The sequence below is a fragment of the Dermacentor andersoni genome, chromosome 2, assembly GCF_023375885.2.
Source record: "Dermacentor andersoni chromosome 2, qqDerAnde1_hic_scaffold, whole genome shotgun sequence".
Taxonomy (NCBI): domain Eukaryota; kingdom Metazoa; phylum Arthropoda; class Arachnida; order Ixodida; family Ixodidae; genus Dermacentor; species Dermacentor andersoni.
The window spans coordinates 76,889,633-76,911,555 of NC_092815.1; the positions used below are offsets into that span (position 1 = coordinate 76,889,633).

A 21,923-nucleotide genomic window follows, 5' to 3' on the forward strand; every position below is an offset into this window, starting at 1 on the left:
ATAGGCTTACCTTGATTTTCGGAAAAGTGAATCGGCGCATATCCGTTTATTCATCGCGTAAATCTTCGTGAGCTCGTGCATTAGCATGGGGAGTGATGTATGCGTTGATCCAGCGCTTTGGAAACACGTAGTTAGACCTGGCTGTGGCGACATCTTAGTGGGCTATAGGCTTACCTTGATTTTCGGAAAAGTGAATCGGCGCATATCCGTTTATTCATCGCGTAAATCTTCGTGAGCTCGTGCATTAGCATGGGGAGTGATGTATGCGTTGATCCAGCGCTTTGGAGACAATCGATTATACCTGGCTGTGCCGATATTTTAATGGGCTATCGGCTTAGCTTTTTTTTTTTCAGAAAAGGGAGTCTGCCCATATCCGTTTATTCATCGTGTGAATCTTCGTGAGTACGTGCATTAGCATGGGGAGTAATGTATGCGGGTCATTCATTGCAAATCAGCTGCTTGTTCTGGGTGGTTTCCTCCTCTTGACTTGCACGGCAACGGGTGCCGACGGCAAGACCGTGGCCGAGCAGAGGTTCCCCAGCAGCTCCACCTGCACCTCGCTTCCTGGAATTGCGAGGTACATTGGGAGATATGCCATTGCCAGGCTCTGTTGGGACTGGACTCCGTAAGATCCGGAGGTCGTGTACCCGACAACCTGCACAAGGGCATCAAATGGTTGGTTGCGTCGTACGTAAGGCGAAATTTAAGTGCCATGCATGGATGAGCGATTCGGAAACGCGACAGTAGGAATTAAGTGAAAGGCAGTACGCATTGTATGTGGATGACTCATATTCAAGACTAGAAAAGTGTTCGTCTGAAGGGTGGGGGAGAGGGCGGATGCGGAGCGGATAGGTGGTCATAAGGTTCATAGCACATAATACGGTTGCCACTCCGCTGCAGTTATTTATGGCGCATTCCTGCGGCAGAACAGGAGCAGAGACGTCGATAAGTGATGGTATAGCAGTAGCGAAGTGATAGCGCGACCCTCTATTGCGCCAATGGAACACTCGTTGCGGTCTAAGAAACAGCTGCGAGAGTGGTCGCAAGATTTCCTAGCCTTCCAGCTGCCACTTGGCTGTAAAGCACGTGTTCGGGGTCCGCGGTGGATACTGAACTCAAGCTCTAGCCACTGGTCACCGATCAGCAACGATAGCACTAAATCGGCGTCCACACTTTCCTATAGCCTCGTTCTAAGTGTTTTGTCTTGTAGGTTTGTCGTATGTTTCGGACACCTCGGCGAGAAGAGGAACACTTTGCTTGAGCTGCCAATCCCCGTGATTTTGACGGCGAACGTGATGGGCTCCTCAGGATGCAATCCGAGGTGTCGCAAGATTTGCTCGTCTCAACATCAATCCAGTCACTGCACTTTGCTGATGCCATTGTTCGCGCACCCAGGCTGAAGCAAAACACAAGCGAAACAAAACGATCTGATGCAATACAGTCGTCTTATTTCCGTTCTACTCCAATTTTTACGCGATCAAGTGCATGCAGTGCGAAGTGCAATCAAACCTCTCGAGTACTTCGACGCTGCCAGGGGGCTCTTGCGTCATTGGGTGGCAGCGCTCCTGCTCCTGTTCTCCCCTGGAAGGCACGGGATTTCGAACGAGCATTTTAGGTGTGCTTTTGGGGCGTTCATTTTCGTCCAGGGGATTCCTCGATTTCATTGCGATAGCAATTATATAGACATTCCAGGCGCATTTCTGCAGGTGTATTTCTGCCGTCGGCGTCGCCATGAGGTTCCGTATAAAGTCCAGCGGCGATAAAATCGTCGCCGCGCGCCGTATGCTATATGTGCGAGTGGAAGCGTGCGAGGGTGAGTCGGTGATCGCGGCTCAATCTCGCGCACACAATGGAAGAAAGCGGGGAGGAAGCGCGCCGCCTTCCGTCGCGCGCAAGGCTTCGGGGGGAGGGTAGGCACTGTATCTGGCCCGAAAGCTTCAGGCCTGAAATATAGCTTCGTGCGCACTCTTTCGATGCGGAGCGAGCAAAGCCGGGATTTTGAAACAATCTATGCCTATTACATTGCTTTTCACATTTCATGCGTAGTCAGAGCGGCGCTTCGGTCGCATTATCAACGTGCTTTTGTTATCAATGTGATCAGTCGGCCTTGAGAGACGGATAGTAAGTGTGACGTAGAAATGAGAGGAAGGATCGAATAGCTGCGAAGCCGCGAAACCTGCTGTTGGTGCTCCTTCCGTACCATTATCAAGGCGTTGCTCTGTCTCTTCGGGTTGCGACAGGCAATGCAGTTGCTTTCAATCAGCTTATTTGAGGGCACTGCTTTATGATGCGGGTGGGAGCGCCACTCACGTGGTATTTTTCATACTTCGTGAGGTTTCTTTGCCAGTCGGAAAAGAATTGCACGCAATTATTAGTACGTCACTGAAAATACCACAGTTAGGTGTCATTTTGGGGTGCAAATTTTCGGGTACAAATGCCTCTTGACACTTTGAAAATTAGGACAGTACTTCTCGAGTTAGATAATTAATTGCAATTACCGAATTAATTCTCAGTAGCGAAAAAATTACTGGCGGCCACTCCACAGTACTGGAAACAATATGCACTAGGCTTTCTTCGAGTAACGCAACTGCTCTTTTTGTAACTCTTGGTGCATGACAGTTGGGGAACACTGTGTAATACACTCAGTTACCGAAATGAGGGCAAGCCGAATTCACTCGAAATCAGAATCAACAGTAGTCATGCGCAGAAGCGCTTATACTCGGACTCACAGAAAAATAAGAAAAGAAAAAGAAAAGAGAGAGAGAAAGAGAGAGAGAGAGAGAGAGAGAGAGAGAGAGAGAGAGAGAGAGAGAGAGAGAGAGAGAGAGAGAGAGAGAGAGAGAGAGGCTGCAGTTTCGCCGGAAAGGCGAAGCAGTATTAGTGATAGCCAAGTGTGCGACAATGACAATTACACCACCGAGAGGACTCGGGCTGTGAAACTGTCTCCTACTATGAAGCCTTGTATATACTCATACAACGCCGATTCCATATATATATATGACGAATCGCAACAGGACGGTGCGGTGCAATAGTGGTGGAGGAGGAAGACGAGGTTTGCAATAAACAGAGCTTCGCACGACCGCCATGTCTCCTGCGTTACATATATATATGGAGTTCGGAAAGCTGATCGCCCCTCCCCCCCTCCCCCCTCGGAAAAATGAAAACTCTCCGCCTGTGCGCAAGGATCTCGTTAATGCTGATTATGGCCTTCTCCTTGCGATGCACCTACCTTGTCTGAACACCAGACGGACTCGTTGCCTTCTGGATCAACTTCCGGGGCGTACACGGCGAGGTGAACCAGCTTTCGCGACAGTCCTTCGCTCAAGATTTGCCGAAGAGCCGCCTTCCCTATGAAATCGGCGGCCTTCTTCATCTTGACGAATGGTCCGAGACCGGCTTCAAATGGATTGGTGTCGACAGTCATCTATGAACATGTTTGAAAACACGAGAACGTATGCATAAAAATTGCAACACTACAGACGCGTGGGAGATTGGGCAGCGGTAACCGTTTAACAAAGAGGTCGGGGGGGGGGGACGCAAAACAGATTAAGAGCGCTCAAAATTGCTAACAACGCAAACGTATGATGCTATAGCTGCTTTGAGGCCTGTATACAAGCAAATTCTCTTTAGCCTCGACTAAAAGAAAGAAAATGGATGGCGATTCAACCTCTAGTTGACGTCAATGAAAGACAAAGTCTTCCTGAGCGAGCCTTGGGGTAAGAATGGGGCGCATGAACCGAATAATTTATTGCGAGAGGCGCGCTGGAACTGCAACGTTTGATCGACGTCATCAAAACGTTAATTCACCTTCCGAATTTTAACGCTTAAGCATTCTTTGGGTATTTCACGCGCCTTCCAGCGGGCTATCTATATAGGTATGTTTGTATGTTTGTGTCTATGTGTGCTTGCATCTGAACGTTTTCCCGCCTACCTGAGTCACTGGGTGGCCAGTGGTTGCGCATCGGGCTGCTGTGCTGAGGTAACAGTCTTCGAAAACAACCATCGGATCAACTCGAGTCACTGAGTATGCGGCAATGTGTACATACGTCCCACCCTTCAACGAACCTCTTTCTCACCGACAAGGGTCACACTAAGAGTTTTACTTCCCAGTCCAGCGTCTATAGACCGTTTTTTCGTAGGCGCCGCCATATTGTGAACGCAGTGGCGCCGCCTATGAGCAGCGCCATACTGGCTTGGGTGAAAGCGGTCTTTTGCATGGCAGGTATACGCTCGGCGGTAGGTTCTGGCGTTTGTTTTCGCGGTCGTACGGTCTGTTTAGTATGACGTGCGTCTTCTACGTGGTAAACGGTCCTGTGAGACACGCTGAAGTGGTTTAAGGCGTCATGGCCGGAATTTCTGCTGGCGTTGAGGCGGACGGAACACGCAGCGCGATGTGTGCGCGTATATTTGAGCCTACAATCAGCCTCGGAGATCAATTGTGTATTTCTGAATGTTCCAATCACTAATGTGACCTTACTGCAGTATTATCCTCTATTTCTAGGCTGCGGTTTAGGAGCCATGACACATACGCGACGATCGTAACAGCGTGGGTACCGTTCTGCTACGACAGGAGCTGTGCTGTTATACTTTGACAAGCATTCAAACTGTTCGCTGCAGGTTACACTGCGTGACTACTTGGTTCGATGGATGAGGTTTCCACCTATGAATAAAAGTTTTGGCTAGACAGCATCATACCTTACAGTCTGAATTAAGCTTGTCCAGCAAAGCGACCGTTTACTAACTGCGCGAGCGTCCTAAGCAGTAGTAGGTGCTGAATTACAGATATCTTTGTTCTATATAGCGCATGGTCCAAGCATACATCAGCGGTTATATATTTATAAACGTTGTGCGGCGTTAGCCCGTTTTCTCTTGCTTTTTAGAGAAAGAGGATGATAACCGAATTTTTTTTGCGGTTGTGTTCGTTCACTTCTCTACGACGCACTCACACGTATTAGGGAAATCTTGCGCTCAAAAATAGCCATCGCATTCTTTTTATGCGAACCCTCTCATATATTATATGGCTGTATACAGGCCAATAGGGCAATGCCGAAGCACACAGCTTATATATATGTATCGTGCTGGCTCACCAACCGCAGTGATCGCTGTGTTGAGCAGCGCTGTGGGCCACATGCAGCAAGGCTAGCGTAGACATAAGGTAATTTCAAGCATACTAGACTTGAAATGCGTGAGAACGATGCCAGTGTATCACAAATATTTGATAGCGCTTGCCGCTCAGATATTTCGTGGTTGCTTTAGGTTGGCCGTGCACAGCACGCGCTCTTATGTTTTACTCCCTACGCCAATCGATCAGACAGTGAGCTGATTTACCATTTAATGCTGGTAATTAATACAGACACGCCGGTTTCCTTTGTCGATTTAAAATCGATATAAGCAAAATAGTAAAGAACACATACACGCACAGCGACTGATAATGCGCGTACACCGCGGCTGATTATGCGCGGCACATTTTTGCGCCCCCAAGACATAATTCCGCCTATAGTAGTTACCGATGCACCTAAAGGCTTCCCTGACGACCTTATATGAACAAACATGGCGTAAATTTCACAAAGTAAGATCTAAAACACCTCGAAATCGTTCCGCAGCACGCGACAGCAATACTTTCAAGCAGCGCCGCGCCGCATCGCCCAAGCCAGAGAGGAGGAAAGGCTCTCCGCGCGCCCTATCCTCCTCGCCCGATGAAGCTGTCTATAGACGCTGGACTGGGAAGTAAAACTCTTGCTTGGGCTAGTTGGTTCATGCTTGAATGTGTAAAGAGCAGGGCGCAAAGATCAGGACAGAAGAAGAACACAAACGACAGGACCAGCGCCACTCACAACTAAGTTTATTTCCCCATATAAGGCAGGCTTGTTGCGGAAATAAACTTAGTTGTGAGTGGCGCCGGTCCTGTCGTTTGTGTTCTTCTGTCCTGATCTTTGAGCCCTGCTCTTTACACATTCAAGGACTGGGTAAGTAAACCGCTGCTCGAAGAAACTGTTTGACGCTGACTTAAAGTCCTAGGTGTCTCCAATGAACCTCTTTTGATGGCAACTTGGGCTACTGGGTATGTGCCACTAGGTGTGTGCCGCTCTTCAATGGACGTATTTAACGCCAACTTGGGTAACTAGGTATGTGCCACTGGGAATGCACCGTTCTCCTATGACGAAAAAGATCCCTTAAATTTCTCCGACACTGAGAGGAATCGCTCGCACGTCACAAGGGTTCTTCGAGGACAGCGACCCGACGCATTAGCAGGCTGCGCCGCAAATGCACTGGCTTTGTGCCACTTTTCAATAAAAGCCTTTCACGCCAACACTTTAGCGAGCTGCGCCATGAACGCACTGAGTGTGGGCCGCTTTTCAATGAACCTCTCGCCAACCTGGGTCACTGAATACGTCCTACTGAGTGTGCGGCAAGCGAGGGAACGATTCCCAATATTTGCAGGCACCGCCGTGCCACGATTCTTGACTCGGAGTGCCTCGACAGTGTCACTGGATGACTCAGCGCGTCCAGAAAAAAGCGCGAGAGAGGAGTCCGATTGCCGCTGACGCGTTTCTCAGCTTATGCCACGCACCGGCGCTCCGTGCATTTTGGAGGCCACGCGCAAGCTTCGCAGCGGCGGCGCTAGATGACACCGGGCATTCTTAAGGAAGCGCGAAAGAAGAGTCCCACTGCAGTACACGCCTCACACAAGCCTCGTACACAACCCGTTTTGGCGATGGCAATACGTAATGTCGCTACATTGATTCAATGCTAACGCTTTACTGCTGACTATCATCGGTTCTGGCGTAATTTTCGTGATCATCATCATCATAGTCACCGCATACCAAGTGACCCCAGTGGCCTATATATACGCAATGTCATCACGTATCCAGTGGCGCCACAGGTATGTACACACCCAGTGCCCCATACCCAGCACCACATACTAGTGGCCCCAGTGGCACTTAACTAGACTGCACTATCTTAGGGATCGACCTACGAAAGAGGTTAGAAACAAATATCCTATACGGGAAAGTGGGGTAATTCGCCAAGAAAGACCTTCGTAATAAATAAATAAATAAATAAATAAATACACAACAAGCACATCTATGCACTCGTCTGTTTACTTACGTCGGCACCCCAAAGCCTGAAGCCTTTCTCGATGCGTAAGCTGTTCAGAGCGTACGTTCCGAAATCTTTGATGTCGTAGGGCTCGCCGAATCGGAGCAGTTGGTTGTACAGTGCGGCGGTGTTCTTTCTGTCGTGATAGAGCTCCCATCCTAGTTCACCTAAAATGAAAAAAAAAAAAAGAACGTCACGCGGGTGGGTATGCCCTAGGCGCTATTTCTGCATTCCTGCAGCGAACACCCACGTGCACCGCATTCAGGTGTGACGAGACATTCACACACCTTCTTTTCATCTGTCCGATGTGCGATGTGCATGACAGACTGGACAATCGTCCACTATCAGAACAGAAAGCTTAAGCTGGGGCTCTAAACTGAGTAACTCCGCGCGGAAGGCTGAATCTGCGCTCCTCAAGTTTGTAAGGTCTGCATATTTACTTTATAGACTTATAAAAGACTGTCTGCTACCACTGGGTTGTGTATGCGGTTTATAGTTAATTATTTCTCTTTTATTTTTCTCTTCCCATTCCCTTACTCTCTCTTCATATTTTATTCCCTTCCTCCTGAAAAGGGTAGCCGAGCAGATCTGCCTCTGATTAACTTTCCTGCCTTTCTATACATCACCTCTCTCTCTCTCTCTCTCTCTCTCTCTCTCTCTCTATTGAAACTTAACTGCAGAAAGAACTATAGAAACAATTGACAGCAGAACAGGCCTTGCTCCTTTTTTCTCTACTTCATTACTTTTTTCTGCAACCTTGTTTTCCCGCTGGCAGTTTCTTTATTTAACAACGCATTTCGCTTGGACAAAGCTTTATTTACAGAATAAAGTATCTAAGAGCTGTAAAATAGAAGCGAAGAGGGCAGCGTTGTTTGTATCGCTCTATAACGGTTTCCCGGCCAGGGTTTTCCCCCCGTTTCCGATTGCAGAATCGTGTGGATCTCGCGCAGCGCCGGATGCTGTTTCGTGGGTGCTACACTAGAACCGCATCACGTGGTTGTCATTGCCTGATGTTTCTTTGTGAAAGGTACGGCGCGGGCTTCGAGGCACAAATAGCGCAGTATTAGTATACAGTCGTGCCCTCTTATGATCGCCTTTGTTGATACACAGACGACTCGAATTACGACCGATTTATGCGGGTACCAAACTTTGTAAATCAGTTTGCAGCTAGTTAATATGTAAACTCGCCGTCTGGACAGTGGATAGGACGGAAACATACAAAGCCCGCAGAAGCACATGTATTTTTGTCTCGTCAATGTGAACAGCGTCGGCATGGTGGTCTCCAATAAATGAAAGGAGCCGAAGGACCCGCACACACTGGCGGGGAAATCCGCGCGACGTTTTGCCGGCGGTAGTACCCGTATAGCTGTCGACACGGGAGTATTAGTCAGTAACTGTACGGCCGCGACAACCACGTGATAGCTTCGGTACTCAGGCGCCCTCCAAAGCGTACGTGTTTTTGAGACGAAAACTGGGTTTCCCACGTCTTTCAGGTGACAGAAATGTGGTTTTTCGTCAACAATCTGTAGCTTTACATACGGCACATCTCTTCCTCTTCTGACATACTGAATTTCTGTTAGTGAAACCTGCATTGTTGGGAATTATATCGATGCAAAGTTTGCAGTCACGACCCTCGTGGCCCGCGGCGCACTTGCGTTTGTTGAAAATGTGGTGGTGACCAGTACAGTCTGTTTAACTTGCTAATATTTTTTTATAACCTAAATTTCAGTGCGCAGTGCAATGCGCAGAAACAAACCTTAATTACGGTGCTTTTTTTTAAATCTTATTTGTTTCGCGTCAACATTTGTTATTATGGACGACCCGCTTTATGAACAGTGTTTGTAGCTAACCAAATTCTCCACGTGGTCGGAGCGCGACTGAATTACCATGTTTTAAAGCGAAGGCACAGGTGCACTTTCACGACATGGAATAAAAAATAATTCCCTGCAATTTTAGTTTTCCTTTTCCTTTTTCTTAAATCCGGTCTTAAAGAGTGCACCACCGTATGCTTGCATTTACTGAGGTGAAGCTGCTGTTAGAGGAGACGTGAGCTTAAGTAAAAGCTCGAGCGTCAATCATGAACGGCACTCCCGATTTTATCCGCGCATGTAACTAGCGCACCACTATGTGAACAGCGAACTAAAACACGTGTCGCACCTCCTGCAATCGGCGACAGTTCGATGCAAAGGAAGGCTAGTACTACCCGCACCACCTCACGGCTCGCCTGATGTTACAGACGCTTCTCGAGCGGGAGAGAGAGAGAGAGAGAGAGATACGTCATAGGCTTACCGGTGTAGGATACCCGCATGACGGTTACGGGAATGCCGCAAACGCTGATCTCCCTGGCGTGCAGGAACGGGAATTTGTCGTCGCTTAGCGGTACGTCTGTGAGCGACGCCAGGACGTTGGCCGAATGCGGACCCGCTATGCCGAGCGCTGCTACGCTGTCCGTGACGTTGTCAATCTTGACGTCGTCCATCTTCCAGAGCCTGAGGTGATCGTCCATCCACCTGCGCCAGGAATGTTGGTGGCTTTCAAAGCGCTCATTGCGTTTGGTTAGGGTACTTAACCTGCCGGACAGCCCAGGGGCTGTGACGATGCAAGCCTCTCCTATAAAATGTAGCCGGAAGTTGTTCTCTAGCTTTTGATATTACATATTCATTGAAGTTGGGTTGGACTCGTTCAGTGCGCCTCTAATTCGCCTAACGATGACGCAAATATTTATTAGAAATGTGTTTAGCAGGAGAGCGACCTCAAATGCATGAGATGCGGTGCTTTGCTTGGTGTTATAGTATACTCGTACGTATACAGGAACATTGTGCTGTCACGTATACTATGGGCGTTCCTTTTCACTTTGTATTTGCGATGTGCTGTTTGCCATTGTTTGATAATGTCTTTCAGCTGCCCTCATCTCTTTTTAAGAATGTGCGGATACTTGCGCACGGTCCGTCTGACGTTGCGAACTCGTGAAAATGTCACGGATAACTCGAGGTGACCTTGCGTCTATGGACTGGATGCTCTCTCATGAAGGTTTGGGTTATCGATGTGGGGAAAGAAACCTACAGCAGGTGTCGGGCCACGGCAAGACTATAGGATATCACAAATGCTTCTGTACTTCGGGGCAGCCTTGCCTGAAGTCGTGAAGCTCCGAGCCCGATCCCGTGATGACGAAGTAGCGATTTTCCTCCAGCCTGGTCACCGTCACCTCGGCGTAGACTCTACCCCTGGGTGTCAGCATGTGCGAGATGTTGATGGAGTTCACCTGCGCGCCATTGCGACACGCGCGACTTTGTTGAGGGATATTTACCGGGCTACACATCGATTAACGCACAGGCACAGATCAGATAGCGGGGAACGAGCCCACATTTTCATTTGAAAAAGATTCGCTCGTTGCTGCTTATGCGGTCGATTATACTTGCGTGTATTGGTAGAACCGGGCGGTTGACTCAGATCCATGTTTTAATTAATGCTATGTGTTAATTACGGATGTGTTACTATTTATAAACTGGTGCTTCACAGAGAAGGAGGTCCTGTCAGAATATCTGCTGTCTGCGCAGTTATGAATTAAGAACACTATGTAGAAGGGAAAGATCAAATTAAAACAGGAATTCTTGGCGCTGCTACACAGAAAAAAAAGTTTCTGCGTTGCCTAATGGCGCAGCGATGCCACTGAGGCTCCCGTCTCATGTACATCGCATCCCTCCGACTTTCTCTGCAATGATTGTTATCTTAAAACATAAGCAGTGTTTCCTTTATCACGAAAAATTACAGCTTGCCGAGAATGACGTATTTCGACGGCACCCTCCTTAATCACAGGCATTTAGTGCGTACGTGATTTCGAGTGATCAGATATATTTTTGTGCCTAGGAAAAGGGGTCCAGGACGGTTGACGCCGCATTCATGCTGCGTTCCGAGACGTTATACCGCATTTACAATCTTTTATCTCTGCGCTTACAGTCTTGAACCCGCCACATTTTCTCCTGCCAGGAGTGCGTCGACTCACCGCTGGCAGCTTGTTTGCCAGAAGCTTGTCGAGGAATCGACTGGCTCCCTTGCCGGTCACTTGAAACTTGGCGAACGGCGTCAGGTCGATGACGCCGACGCTGTCGAGGACGCTGCGACACTCGCGCTTCATGGGCTCGAACCAGTTGCTGCGCCGGAAACTAGGCTGGTAGCCGCTGACGTCACCAGGCTGCGAGAACCACGCCGGCTGCTCCCAACCTTGGGGCATGAAGGAGAGCAGCGCCGCGAGTGAACGCACTTGGCATTGTTAATGGGACGGGAGTTTAGACCGAGGCTACGCTCGCGTGCTGTCCCATCAGTGTTTAGTGTAGAGCCAATTGTAACGACAGAGAAAGACGGTGGCAGTAGCATGCTCCCGACTGGTCCATCTCACTTATGGGGGAGCGTGAATGTATGCAAAGTGTCAATGGATATGAAATGCAAATGTCAGCGCACGCGCACAACAGGCGAAACGATGGTGATGCGGTGCTCACCGGCGTGGAATCCCATCTCGGCTCCTCGCTCGACGAGCTGATCGTGGATGCCGCTCACCCGCTCCGTCGGCCTCCCCGCCCAGCGCTCTTCCTTCGGGAACGTGAAGCTGTTGTTCATGCCGTACGTTTCCTTCGATTTGGAGAACAGGTACGACCTGCAGTGAATTGAGAGAGAGAGAGAGAGAAGCTTTAATCAGATGCTGGAGATGTTAGCCTGGCGTTTCGCCTGGTATGATGCTCCAATTAATGTATGAAGTGAATTTTAAAAAAAAGAATTAATGATCGCTGTGGCTCGTCGATATAGCTTTTATTTTCGTGCTTATATTAAAATCTGACACGCAAGGAATCAAACAGGCGTAGTTAGCGTCTACGGACTCACAGGTAGTATATTCGATGCATATCTTTTTTTGTCTAAGATGCAACTGTGTAGATTTCAGGGTCGCTGAAGTTTGATCCGTAATCGGGGCCTCAGAATTTTCTCGCAAACATTATTAGGCTTCGGTTAATTATTCGTCAGTCGTCGCTTGTACAGCCACCATAATTTCGTCTTGGGTGCCTTCACCATCGTCGACCTCATTGAGTCTGCGGTCTACGCTACTCGCTGACCACGTGAGCGAGCGTGCATGCTTGTAAGAATGCCCGCTAGCTTCGGGTCTAGTTGCGACGGTGAGTTAGCATCTACCTGCCGAACCGAAGCAAGACTAGCTCACAGACTAGCTCCTTCTGCTCGCAAAGCGCTGCACCAGCGGGTATAACCAGATGCGACATGGCCTCCGAAATCTGCCATGTGGCGCGTTGTTCCGGGAAGGAGATCTCGGAGGCTCACGCCTGTTCCGAGTCACGTTGTGCTCGCTACATTTGGTCGCACACGTCAAATGGCTGAGGGAAAAAGCGCTTCAGCAGCAATCCGTTTCTTCGCCGTGACTTTGATGATGACTTTTCGGAACCTTGAAACATGAGAAAGCAACAACAAGAAAAAGGTTCAATATTTAAAAAAATGATATTGTGAGGTCGAAAGTCCCGAAATTGCACAATGAGTAATGAGGGACGCTGCGGTGAAGGGCTCTGGATTAATTTTGATCGCTTGGGGTTTGTTAACGCGCCTCCTTTACCGTCTTTAACCAGCGTACACGACCGTGTTTGCGTTCCACCGCCACTGAAATCTAGCCGCCGGGGCCCGAGTCGAACCCGCGACCTCGTGCTCAGCAGCGCAACACCAGCAAGGTCCAATGTAAGAAATGCGAGGACAGGACACTATTAGCCAGCTGCAGTCTGCGAAACATTCGTGCATATATGGGGAGCATTGTTGGTGTATTCTGTGAGCGCTGCATGTCGTGGTGCCCGCATTTCTCACGCGTAGGGCGCCACTTCGTCGCGGAAGCCACGTTTAGTGTGAAGTTGTTTCCGATTGACGCACCTTGTGGCCCATTTTCCAAACCGTCCCGGGTCAGTTTCAACGAGGTCGTAAGGCGGCTCTCCCTTTGTCATCCACTCCGCCAGATACCGGCCCGCTCCTCCGGAGTGAATGATTCCGTACCTGTAATTTAAAATGCGAAAGTTAGTATTTCTCTATAACTCCCTTTGATGCACTTGCACTATATAAACTAAAGCTATATGAAATGTTCTGGCAAAAGTGTGGTGAAAATACGCAGCCGGCCACACATATATCTGTCAGAAAACAACTTGACAGGAAACAATAGAAATGTTTGTCCTGTTTCGTAACGAACTGTTGTCATCAATTTCAAAAAAATTTGTCATAGCGGCAGAAATTGCCGTTGTACCGATATAAATTTATTTAGTTTACGATGTGACGCCCTGCTCTCACTACACAGTCCGTATTGTCGTACGTCTTATTGCTGACCAGGCAACTTCTGTCGCGGAGGTAGAAGATTATGGCGTAGAGACAAGACGTCACGCTTACGACATCAAATCTTCCTATGCTCAGGGACATTAATTGTTATCTTTTTTTGGTACACGCACATTAAAACACAGAAGCCGCTAATTAAATTTTCTCGCTTCCCAGGCTTTCAACGTGGTACCGCTGTCTACTATATTACACATCCCATACCGATCGTGGCAAGCGCATTATGTAAAAGTCGATAAATTCTGTTCCACATACAAACTTCTACGCATTGTTGCTACAGCAGCCAGAGCGCAATCAGCAGTTTTCAGAAAAATACAGATTTGCGAGCGATGTATAGAAGAAGCGCTCACGCGAATCCAACGGCCACCCAGTAGTTCGGGAATCGGGGCATGGGTCCGATGCAGGGCAGGCTGTCAGCCGTGTACGTGATGGGCCCGGATACCGTGGTGCGGATCTCCGCCGTCCTCAGCGCCGGCACCAGCTCCATGGCGGACTCGATGTGATCAGTGAGACGGTCCAGGTCGGGGTTGAACAGCTCCTTGCCGAAGCCTGCCATGCGGAGAAGACAGGTGCGACTTGTCGCATGTAACATACCTGCGAATTCTCCCGAATTTCCCTTGAAGTTTACGAATTTGGCGGGATGCTTTGACGGGCTAGCTGGTGCGTATTCGTAACTACATTCAACGCAAGCAGGCCGGCATAAGAAAGAACGGACAAGGCGCTACTCTCAACTGACATCTTTATTACTTTTCCTATTTTAGAATTATATGTATGATTTGCTCTTTTGATCTATCTGTCATGATGGCTTTTCCGCGCATGCTCCTTGGGTTTGCTTTCTTGTAAGCAGGGGTGTGACGTAATAAAGATGTCAGTTGAGAGTAGCGCTTTGTCCTGGGTCTGCTTTCTTGTGTCATCCTGTTTACGACAAATTATCATTATTACGAATTCGGACTGCCTGCACAATTGGACTTCAAACTTCACGAAAAGAAGAATCAATTCTGTTCACGAAAATGTTTTGCTCGTTGGTCTCAGCGTATACTTTTGGAAGTTTTCTGATTGTAAAATGACACCACAGAGGTGCATGCTTAGATCAAATTTATTCAGAAAAGTTAACATTGAAATTATGGGTTTTACGAGCCCAAAACCACCATCTGATTATGAGGCACGCCGTAATGGGTGACTCCGGGGACGACCTGGGGTTCTTTAACGAACAGCTAAATTTAAGTACACGGGTGTTTTCGCATTTCGCCCCCATGGAAATGCGGCCGCCATGGCCGGGATTCGATCCCGCGACCTCATGCTTAGCAGACCAACACCATAGTCACTAAGAAACCATGGTGGGTTTCAGGAAAGTTCCTGACGCAGGCGAAATAAGTAACAGCGAAGTTACAAAAAAAGCCCATGTTCTAAATCGACAGTGTGTTGATTGTCAATTCGTGCTGTTCCAAGTGTTAACGCGAGATCATTAAGGGCCGGCCTCGTGTCGCACAAAAGCTGGCGTCCCGCGTCGGACGTCGATTCGTCAAAATATTTTCGAACCACCCATACCCAGGTCTCCATGTGGCGCAAGGAAGCTGCTGAACTAATTGAATTTCTCAAGCTAAAGTACGCAGAAAAATTGTAAAGTGCGACTTACACACAACCTACAGACATGATAGCGTCGAATTGTAATTTTACTATACGAGAAAACATAATTATGTTACGCGAGAACTCAAAGAAACCCCATTTTACAGCTTTCTACCATCCATCCATCCATCCATCCATCCATCCATCCATCCATCCATCCATCCATCCATCCATCCATCCATCCATCCATCCATCCATCCATCCATCCATCCATCCATCCATCCATCCATCCATCCATCCATCCATCCATCCATCCATCCATCCATCCATCCATCCATCCATCCATCCATCCATCCATCCATCCATCCATCCATCCATCCATCCATCCATCCATCCATCCATCCATCCATCCATCCATCCATCCATCCATCCATCCATCCATCCATCCATCCATCCATCCATCCATCCATCCATCCATCCATCCATCCATCCATCCATCCATCCATCCATCCATCCATCCATCCATCCATCCATCCATCCATCCATCCATCCATCCATCCATCCATCCATCCATCCATCCATCCATCCATCCATCCATCCATCCATCCATCCATCCATCCATCCATCCATCCATCCATCCATCCATCCATCCATCCATCCATCCATCCATCCATCCATCCATCCATCCATCCATCCATCCATCCATCCATCCATCCATCCATCCATCCATCCATCCATCCATCCATCCATCCATCCATCCATCCATCCATCCATCCATCCATCCATCCATCCATCCATCCATCCATCCATCCATCCATCCATCCATCCATCCATCCATCCATCCATCCATCCATCCATCCATCCATCCATCCATCCATCCATCCATCCATCCATCCATCCATCCATCCATCCATCCATCCATCCATCCATCCATCCATCCATCCATCCATCCATCCATCCATCCATCCATCCATCCATCCATCCATCCATCCATCCATCCATCCATCCATCCATCCATCCATCCATCCATCCATCCATCCATCCATCCATCCATCCATCCATCCATCCATCCATCCATCCATCCATCCATCCATCCATCCATCCATCCATCCATCCATCCATCCATCCATCCATCCATCCATCCATCCATCCATCCATCCATCCATCCATCCATCCATCCATCCATCCATCCATCCATCCATCCATCCATCCATCCATCCATCCATCCATCCATCCATCCATCCATCCATCCATCCATCCATCCATCCATCCATCCATCCATCCATCCATCCATCCATCCATCCATCCATCCATCCATCCATCCATCCATCCATCCATCCATCCATCCATCCATCCATCCATCCATCCATCCATCCATCCATCCATCCATCCATCCATCCATCCATCCATCCATCCATCCATCCATCCATCCATCCATCCATCCATCCATCCATCCATCCATCCATCCATCCATCCATCCATCCATCCATCCATCCATCCATCCATCCATCCATCCATCCATCCATCCATCCATCCATCCATCCATCCATCCATCCATCCATCCATCCATCCATCCATCCATCCATCCATCCATCCATCCATCCATCCATCCATCCATCCATCCATCCATCCATCCATCCATCCATCCATCCATCCATCCATCCATCCATCCATCCATCCATCCATCCATCCATCCATCCATCCATCCATCCATCCATCCATCCATCCATCCATCCATCCATCCATCCATCCATCCATCCATCCATCCATCCATCCATCCATCCATCCATCCATCCATCCATCCATCCATCCATCCATCCATCCATCCATCCATCCATCCATCCATCCATCCATCCATCCATCCATCCATCCATCCATCCATCCATCCATCCATCCATCCATCCATCCATCCATCCATCCATCCATCCATCCATCCATCCATCCATCCATCCATCCATCCATCCATCCATCCATCCATCCATCCATCCATCCATCCATCCATCCATCCATCCATCCATCCATCCATCCATCCATCCATCCATCCATCCATCCATCCATCCATCCATCCATCCATCCATCCATCCATCCATCCATCCATCCATCCATCCATCCATCCATCCATCCATCCATCCATCCATCCATCCATCCATCCATCCATCCATCCATCCATCCATCCATCCATCCATCCATCCATCCATCCATCCATCCATCCATCCATCCATCCATCCATCCATCCATCCATCCATCCATCCATCCATCCATCCATCCATCCATCCATCCATCCATCCATCCATCCATCCATCCATCCATCCATCCATCCATCCATCCATCCATCCATCCATCCATCCATCCATCCATCCATCCATCCATCCATCCATCCATCCATCCATCCATCCATCCATCCATCCATCCATCCATCCATCCATCCATCCATCCATCCATCCATCCATCCATCCATCCATCCATCCATCCATCCATCCATCCATCCATCCATCCATCCATCCATCCATCCATCCATCCATCCATCCATCCATCCATCCATCCATCCATCCATCCATCCATCCATCCGTATAGCGTTCGCTGCCAGCGTTTCCCGGTAAACATTACGGTTACATACGCTCCAGTTGCCGGGAAGCATGAGAATCAGCCAGGGATCTTTGAATGCTATCGCGTTCCACTCTTAAGAAGAAGCTTTAGCTCGGACCCAACTCCGGCGCGGCCTATTCAAATCCATGTAAAACGCAAAAACGCTTTTCTGAGATAACCCCTTGAATGATTTTAATGAAATTTGTTGCATTTGAGAGATAAAGTTAAATTATAGTGACTTTCGGAAGCGGAATTTCGATTTAAGGCCTGAAGTTTCTTAAAGATATGTTTAAATATTCGGAAGTTCGATAAATATGGACGAGCGAAGTTTGTGAATTAATAACTCTGCATCAAGAACAGGTATTGCGGTTCTGTAAACGGCATCCATTAGATCATTCAAAGCAGACTAATCTTCCTCTTAAGAGGAAGCTTTAGCTCGGGTGCTCCTATCTAAATACATGTAAAAGGAGAATTCGTTGTTCTCGGCAACCACTTCACCAAATTTGGCGAGGTATGTTGCATTTAAAAGAAAAACGTCAAATATAGTGACTGTTGGTTTCGAATTTTTGATTTAGGTCGTCAATCGTTTACCAAAAATTGGCAAAAACTAAAATTTTCAGAAAACAAAGTTATCAAGTTTACAACTCTGTAACTCAGCAATGAAAAATGATACCACAATTCTGTGAATTACATTTAATAGCACATTTAAAGCGGACAAAATGGACATGTTACACATGAATCTGAAACAAATGTAGTAATATATAAATACAGCTTTTGCAGAACCCTTGTAAACAACATAAGAAATTCACGTAAGGTATAAACTGACATATCGAATTTATTCGATTTGAATTATCTAATGGATGCCGTTTAGAGAAGCGCGATATCTGTTCTTGAGGCAAAGCTAATAATTTGTAAACTTCGTGCTTCTATTTTTTCGAACTTTCGAATATTTGAACATTCTTTTCACAAAATTCAGGCCCTAAACCGAAATTACGCCTTAACAGTCACTAGAATTTAACTTTCTCACTCAAATGCAAAAAATTTCTTTAAAATCGGTAAGGGGGTTATCTCAGAAAAGCTTTCTTGCGGTTTACACGTATTTGAATAGGCCGCGTCGAAGTTGGGCCCGAGCTAAAGCTTCCTCTTAAAGGCGACGCTTAAGCGTCCTCCATCTTCTTCAGCTGCTTGTCTGTTGCATCTAAGCTAAATCGTTGTTTATCAAGTGCGCACGTATGTCACAAAAGGTGTGGGCTCAGGTCAAACCTGAAAAAAAAAGGCGTGAGATTTTCCACTCCTCTTCTTCCTTCCAATTTTATGTTCGTGCGATTCCTTTTTTTTTTGGAATTTTGTGGTTTACATGTTGGCAGGTATGCGCCTATCATCGAGTAGTTATGTACCGTGTTTTTCAGCAGTGCGAACGTTTACAGAAGAAATAGGAAAGACGCTGGATCCGTTGTCCTTTCTCCATTTGTTATTCCTTCCGCGAACGTATCTTTTTTTTTTAAATACCCGCCGAGGAGGCTCACTGGTTCAGGCGTTCTGCTACTGATCACGAGGTCGCTTGTTCGATTCCTAGCCGCGGCGGACGCATTCTATGTGGGTGGTATAAAAAAAAAAAAAAAAGACATTTGTGTACCGTGCACCGAGTGCACGGAACTCTAGTTGTTAAAAGTTCGCCCGGATGACTCCGCCCTGGCGTCCACGTAAGTTAATAACCCGCTATGCAGTTTCGGGTCGTAAAACACAATTATATATTTTAATCGCCGGGAAACGTAGTACTTTATACTTAGTCAACCAACTATATACCTCCTTTCCCCTCTAACTAAAGTCATGGAGTCGTAAACTGGAGACGTGACAAGGATCACGAAAGTGTCGTGATCGCCTCACTCCTCCCCCCCCCCCCCCCCCGCCCCCCGTCTTCAGTGAAGCCAATAATACATCGATGGGAGTATGTTGTGTGCGAGATAACCTGCTCCAAATGCTACACATTGTGCTTCAAATGGTATGAGGTGAGTGACGGCGTGGGTTCTCGTGCTCAAGAAGAGACGTTTGACTTGCGGCAGTCGGCCTAACACAGCAAACACAAGAACGCAACTTTCCGTTTTTTGTTCTTCTTCTTTTAAGTAAAAGGTCAAAAGCTTGTTGCGTCACGCAAGCGACAGCGCCAAAGAAACAGGATCACCCCGCCCGCCTTCTGAGTAACATAAAGGAAATATGAAGAAAACGCGGCAGAGATGTGTACATAGCAGCCGCTATTACAGGGTACAACGTGTTTTCTCACCGGGAGGTACCCTGTTGGTGACCCAGTCGTCACAGATCTTCATTTTGTCCTGGTGCTCGTAAGGACCTATGAGCAGGCCATCTCGCTCTTGCCGCATGTAGAAGCCTCCTTCCAGGTGCCTGAGGACGGGTATTTCCTTCTGCAATGGGAACGTGTCGTACAAAAAAGTGTTGTTTGAGACCTCCGCGACTTTTGTAGGGTACATCACACACACGCACAGAGAGTGAGAGCAAGAAAAAAAGAAAGAAAGAAAGAAAGAAAGAAAGAAAGAAAGAAAGAAAGAAAGAAAGAATGAAAGAAAGAAAGAATGAAAGAAAGAAAGATAGCCATGAGATGGGAAAGGCAGGTAGGTTGACCAGAAGAGAAGCTTCTGGCTTTCTAGTCTACACTGTGGAAGGGGAAAGTGCCAAAGTAAGACGGAAAGAATCGCGCAGACGTAAAGAAAACGCGTGAAAAAGAAAATAGATGAGGTAGAGAACCCCGGCGTGAGTATGAAAAGTCTTTGTAATAAGCTACTCGAACGCAGAAAGTTCAGCAGCGCGCCTTGAGCGACTTCTGGCGTGACGACACAGACAGCGAACAGTCGTTATGCCGAAGTTGCGCAGTGTTGACAGACAGACGATCGATGTTAATATCGTGTCTTCATGCGATGTAACAAAACTAGCACATTACATCCTGATTTAGAAGAGGGTAAATTATCGTGAGACATGGAACACAGGAAGTGGGAGAGGAGAAGGTTAGCCGGACACGTTGTCAAGATGTTCTGGCTCCCGGAAAAAGGTGCCGACCAAAAGCCAGGACTTCCCAGCATTCCTATATGCATGCAGTAGCATATCCCTCGCCCTTTCATTTCTCTCTCTCTCTCTCTGTCAGCGCCATTCCCTCTGGGCAATTGAGGTTAACGTGCGTTAGCTTAGCAGCCTCTGCTTAGCAACGATGGCTTAGTTACTTGCGACATTACGCTGTGGCCTCAGAGAGCAGAAAGGCGCGCACGATTTTGGAGTGGCGAAGAGGGGCTTTCTGTTTCGAATGGTAAGCTCGACGGACACGGATGCGCCGATTATGGTAGTAACAGCTGTTCGCTAAGGTGCTCTCAATTGGAGGTATACACGTACGGAACAGTGGTGTATACGGTTTAGCTCCCGTATTGTACCTTGAGATTCTTCACTTCTGGTATGGAACTCGTGATGAAGTACTGATGATGGATGGGAACGAGCGGAAGGTCGACGCCGGCTAGGGCGTTTACCTCGTGGGCCCAGAATCCTGCGATATGAAGAGTGCAGAGTGGCGCCAGTTGTTATTGCAAGAAACACATACGTTATCAGGCGGACAAGTAAGCCGAGCTAAGCGGACGATAAAACAAAAAGACCTTCGTGAGGCGTTCAGTCACACAGAAGCCCAATGTTTGGTGCAAACAAACCCGACAACTGTCTCTTCTTGCGTCTAATTATTTCACCCACTTTCACCAGTTTCCATTTCATAAAGGCAACTAGCTGATAACTGCATGGAATAAAATACAGATCACATAGTCGCGGCGACGCTTAAAGCAGCGTGACGCTAAGGTGATACTTCTACAAGTGCTAACTCATTGAACACATACACGCACAGACACATCACTACAGTACTGGTGGCGCTCAACGTCACGTGTGTACGCGTTAAGTATAAACCCCATGCAAGCGATCTTGCACGCGACAGCGACAAGCGACGCGATGGAGATGGCTGTCGCGTTCGCTCGTCGGTATACAAGTTGCACCCCATGCGAGCGATGACTTCGAGCGACGTCTCCCCAGTGTTGCCGGTATGAGGGCAGCAATATAGGCGCCGAAACTAGCGTGAAGCGTGCTTTATTACCTTAAGTTGATGTGTTTTACTGTAAAAAGCAGCATAAAATATTTCTGAAAGTCTTGCAGTAGGTTCTTATCCTTGCACGTATAAAAATTCAATCGTTTGCTCGTTCCTTGCGACAATCGGAAGTACTTGAGTTATGTACATCCAGTTGCGGCTTCGCGCTATTGGCTAGTCGCTCATAGCA

The 21,923-nt window shown here is 47.8% G+C and overlaps 1 protein-coding gene across 3 annotated transcripts in view; it reads right to left on the bottom strand.

Annotated features, from left to right (window-relative positions):
- Positions 1–362: 362 nt before the first annotated feature.
- Positions 363–21,923, bottom strand: part of LOC126542063 (dimethylglycine dehydrogenase, mitochondrial-like) — a 38,127-nt gene continuing 16,566 nt past the window's right edge. For all 3 annotated transcript variants that reach the window (XM_050189049.3, XM_055076944.2, XM_050189050.3), the window contains 11 exons: positions 21,045–21,154; positions 19,892–20,030; positions 13,809–14,007; positions 13,012–13,131; positions 11,595–11,749; positions 11,102–11,319; positions 10,230–10,360; positions 9,388–9,608; positions 7,108–7,265; positions 3,230–3,424; positions 363–655 (listed from right to left, as the gene is read on the bottom strand). In XM_050189049.3, the coding sequence (XP_050045006.1) occupies positions 452–655; positions 3,230–3,424; positions 7,108–7,265; positions 9,388–9,608; positions 10,230–10,360; positions 11,102–11,319; positions 11,595–11,749; positions 13,012–13,131; positions 13,809–14,007; positions 19,892–20,030; positions 21,045–21,154 (1,850 nt within the window). In that variant the 3' untranslated portion in view covers positions 363–451. The remainder of the gene's footprint in view (positions 656–3,229; positions 3,425–7,107; positions 7,266–9,387; positions 9,609–10,229; positions 10,361–11,101; positions 11,320–11,594; positions 11,750–13,011; positions 13,132–13,808; positions 14,008–19,891; positions 20,031–21,044; positions 21,155–21,923) is intronic.